Genomic DNA, 4,843 nt, shown 5'->3' with positions numbered 1-4,843 from the left:
TATATTATTGCTTTGGTGTTAATGTTGGTATTAGTTATAATTTTACGTGTTAGATCCCTAATTGTTAAAGAGTTTAGTTTTGTGATTTGAATGGCTGTCTTATTTAGGTTCTTATAGATTGGGTCGTTGTTTTTATTAGTTGGTAATGTTAATTGTCTATTGTATGTCTGGCTATTTAGGGAATGGTCTCGGTTATGGTAAATTTTTAGTGCTTTTCTTTTTGTATTTGCCAAAAAATGTTGAGGGTATTGCAAGTTCATGAATGTACGTTCGATATACTCAAATTCTTCCACGATGTATTCTTCACTGCATATTCTCAGGGCCCTAAGAAAAAATCCTATTAGAACACCTCTTTTTACTTTATCATCGTGATGAGAGTAAAAGTGTATGCAATCATTTTTATTCGTGACTTTCTGATGGACTTTAAAACTTAGATGATCATTGTTATTTATGATATTGATGTCCAGAAAAGGTATGGAGTTGCTATTTTCTCTTTCATACGTATAGTTAATAGTAGGTTCAATCTTGTTTAATTTTGTAGTGATATTCTCTATTTTGGAAGATATAGGGAGAAAAATTAAAATGTCATCAATATACCTATAGTAGGAAGTGCCCGTGGGCAATTTATATTTCATGGGTCCGGTTTCTATGAATTCTAAAAATAGACATGCTAAAACCCCACTTAGAGGGTTACCCATGGGCAGTCCAAATTTTTGTTTGTAGCAGAGTCCATCGAATGTGAAATATGTCATGTCAATGCATATACTTATAATTTTAATTATATCATCTATTGGCACAAGTAATTTAATTTTTATTTTATTTAAGTGTTTTGAAAGAAGGTTGAGACATTTCTTGGTAGGGATATTGGTGTATAAAGATTCTATGTCGAGACTATTCATGGTTTTATTTTTCATATCTATGCCTTTTATCTTATTAAGAAGGTCGACAGAGTTTCTTATATGGGAATTGCTAATTGTGCCCAATAATGGCGTTAGGAGTTTTGTGATCGCTCTTGCTATCTTATGGGTGGCACTGCCGATTCCAGAGATGATTGGGCGTATTGGATTATTATTTTTATGTGTTTTGGGTAAACCATATGAGGTCAGGATTTTAGGATGATATTCTATATAGGTAGTCCATATTTTACCATTATGTATTAATTTCTTGTAAGATTTGTTAAATTTGTCAATTTCTTTATGTATTATTTCGGAGGTACTTTTTCATATGTGTGTTTATCTTGTAATAGTTGAAATATTTTATCTTTGTATTCAGTAGTTTCCATTATTACAATCCCCCCACCTTTATCAGCAGGTGAGACGATAATATTATGGTCGTTAGCTATGTGCGATAATGCATTTATGTATCGTTTTAGTAGGGTGATATCCCTGGTTTGGGCGGTGGTCGTGGATATTATAACCTGGATGAAACCTTTCATAAAGTCGGTATCTTCGTGTTTATAATTTCGAGCGATTGTGTTGGTTGTTATCTTTGTATAGATTCCCGTTGCAAATTTTAAACCAAGGCTGAGGGCTTCTGTCTCGGTGTTTGATAGTGGTCGGTTTGTAAGATTTTGCATGAGTTTTGGTCGTCCAATAGAACCCCACTTGCTGTTGGAGATTAGATTGGATAGTTTCCTGTTAAGTTTTCTGTCGTGGGTTTTTAATCTCTACGATATTTGAACTTTTAGACGTAACTCACTACACTAATTTACTCTAATTTATTTATTTTTTTATCTCATAAAATGTATATATATATATGTATATATTATATCTAATTTACATAAGGAAAACACGTTGCTCTCCCCCATCATTATATATAGCCCCAATCATCCGACTCTCTCGTCAATGACCATCCCTCTTTAAGAAGCCCGCATAAATCGGGCGAAACGTTGAGTATCCAGGTCCTTCCACCTCCATTTTATTTCATATCATCGGATTTAATCCAGCTCAACCATCATATATATATATATATATATATATATATATATATATATATATATATATATATATATATATATATATATATATATATATATGTGTGTGTGTGTGTGTGTGTGTGCGTGTGTATGTATATATAGGTGTACCCGCCTCTGTGTGTGTCGGTGTGTTTGGGTATATGTGTGTGTAAGCATGTGTGCTCGCATGTGCATTGATTATACGTGGAAATTTATTACATTAACGAATAATTATATATATATATATATATATATATATATATACAATTATATATATATATATATATATATTTATATATTGTATAATTATTTCATATGCCTTAGTTATAATACTATCTTATAATTTGTAGTATTGGAAAACGTGAGTATCGAAAAAAACATTTAATGTATATGTATATACTAGCAAAATAGCCGTCGTTGACTGGATTAAAAACAGCTAACGGACAATTCACTCTGATTTATGAAAGTATGATAGGTTATGAAAAGACAGGGTTGTAAAGATATAGCTTCAAATTTGGAGGTATCAAAACCAAATCAAAATAGGAGGAAAGTAAAAATAAAATAGGTAAACCCCATAATTTATTATGTCATACCTGTTCACACTGAAACACTTATCACAATACTCTGTGGATTTATATTAAAAAAAAAACTTTTTTTAAACGTTGTGACATATTTCAATTCTATGGAGGTCAGGTGTGAATGAGCACCCCATAATTTTATTATACCATATTTCTTCAAATTTAAACACAATTATCAAAGTACATGTACGCAGATAGATATGTAAAGTCTTTATTAGATTTGTGCTGAGGTCAGGCGCGAACGCAGACCCTACAATTTTATTATACTAACCTTATTTAAGTTAAAACATACTTATCAAAGTATTATTCTGTACATCTATATGAAATACACTTGTAAACGTTTTTTTTTTAATTTTTATTTTTTTATTTCCATAATTTGATGGCCAGGCGCGAACGCAGACCCCACAGTTTTAATGAACCACCGTTCTGCCAGATCAAACATACCCATTCCTGTGTCTCGACACATCTGTCATTATATGTAATCAGTTTTCTTTTAAATAGTCAACCATATAGGAGCCTATTCGTGACCAGACACACACACATACATTCAGCTTTATATTATAGATAAATACATGTGTATATATATATATATGTATATATATATATGTATCTATCTATCCATCCATATGGTCCTATTTATAAAAATTCATAACTTTTTTTATTTATTGATTTTTTTGTTTCAGAATAAGTAAAGGACCCCTTCCGAAGCAAGCATGAGCCGTATTAGCCCTAAGGAACGTACCCTCATAATAGAGTGGTACTTTAAATCCAATGAGTCGATTTCGGAGACTCAACTCATCTATTGGCGTCATTACAACACCAGAAACTCTCCTTCGGCAAAAGCAATCCGAGGAATTATTGCTCGTTTTAGGGACCAACAGGGAATATCCGACATGGCGAGAAGTGGTAGGCCTCGGACTGTACGAACAGCTCAAAATTTCGAGGAATTGGAGAGAAGTTTTGAGGAGGATGCATCCACATCCACAAGGAGGAGATCAAAAGAACTTGGCATTTCTCGAACCTCACTTCGGAGAATGCTAAGAGAAAGAGGATATTTCCATATAAAGTGCAGCTAGTTCAAGAACTTCAACCTCGAGATAATGAAAAAAGACTTGAGTACGCTATGCGACTCCAGGATTTGGCCAATGATGATCCCGATTTTCTCAAAAAACTAATAATGTCGGATGAAGCCCATTTTCATCTTGATGGGTTCATCAATAAACAAAATTGCCGAATATGGGGTACGGAGAACCCAAGGATAATTCAGCAGCACACATTGCATCCACTCAAGTGCACGGTGTGGTGTGGCGTTACTGCTGAAGAGATAATTGACCCCTATTTCTTTGAAGACGATGCCGGAAATCAGGTAACAGTAACGGGTGACCGCTACCGAGAAATGCTGCAAAATTTGTTGCAACCGGGAGTTGCCGCCAAACCTGACAGGATGTGGTTCCAAGAGGATGGAGCCACTGCACACACTGCGAGAGATACCCTTACACTTTTACAGGGCATATTTGGAAATCAGATTATTTCTCGCAGTTGCGAAATACAATGGCCTCCACGATCACCGGACCTTACAGCTCCTGACTTCTTCTTATGGGGTTACCTCAAAGAAAAGGTTTATGCCAATAAACCAAACAATATTGAGGAACTGAAAGCAAATATTGAAGCAGAAATAAGACCCATAAGTCCTTAGATGTTGCAAACTGTTATGGAAAATGTTTTAAAAAGAGCCGAAGAGTGTGAAGCCGCCAACGGCGCCTATTTAGAAAACATTATTTTTGCTTAAAAAAACTCAAAACAGTGTAAAAAAACAATACTTTAGTTTTTGTAAGTTTTAAGAAGTGTTTTTCGGCCAAAATTTGGTTTGTTTATTTAAAAAAATCTCGGAAGGTTCAGACTACACACACATAAAGTTTGGTGAGTTTAACTTTTGTTTTGTGGAAGTTATTCTAATTTAAAGATAGGACCCTAATTTTGGCCCACCTTGTATATAAATATATATATATATATATATATATATATATTGGCAACATTTATTATTTAGACATGTCTGATTGAACACGAGAGAGTTATCCCTTTCGCTGATCTTCTTGGATATATTTTCTGTTTGCAAAGTGGTCTTTTTAATTTCAGCAAGCGTATTATACATAATGACGCCCGATGAAAGCGGTTGAGAAAATATAGTCGATCAACAACTGATCGCCATTCTATATTATACGCCTGGGGAAATTAAACAGACCACTCGGCAAATAGAAAATATATTCAGCAAGAACGGTAAATGGAATAACTCTCTCGTATTCAATCAAAC

General features: G+C 33.9%; 1 protein-coding gene across 1 annotated transcript; it reads left to right on the top strand.

The window, feature by feature from the left end:
- Positions 1–3,655: 3,655 nt before the first annotated feature.
- On the top strand, positions 3,656–4,228 carry LOC145262029 (uncharacterized). Its single transcript, XM_080119798.1, has one exon. The coding sequence runs from the start codon at positions 3,656–3,658 to the stop codon at positions 4,226–4,228; it is 573 nt and encodes a 190-aa protein (XP_079975924.1).
- The last annotated feature ends 615 nt before the right edge of the window (positions 4,229–4,843 follow it).

This window comes from Euprymna scolopes, chromosome 3 (genome assembly GCF_053919585.1).
Source record: "Euprymna scolopes isolate OS-2025 chromosome 3, ASM5391958v1, whole genome shotgun sequence".
NCBI classification, from domain to species: Eukaryota; Metazoa; Mollusca; class Cephalopoda; order Sepiida; family Sepiolidae; genus Euprymna; species Euprymna scolopes.
The sequence above is the reverse complement of the archived record's forward strand: the minus strand, read 5'-3'. Positions and strand labels throughout refer to the sequence as shown.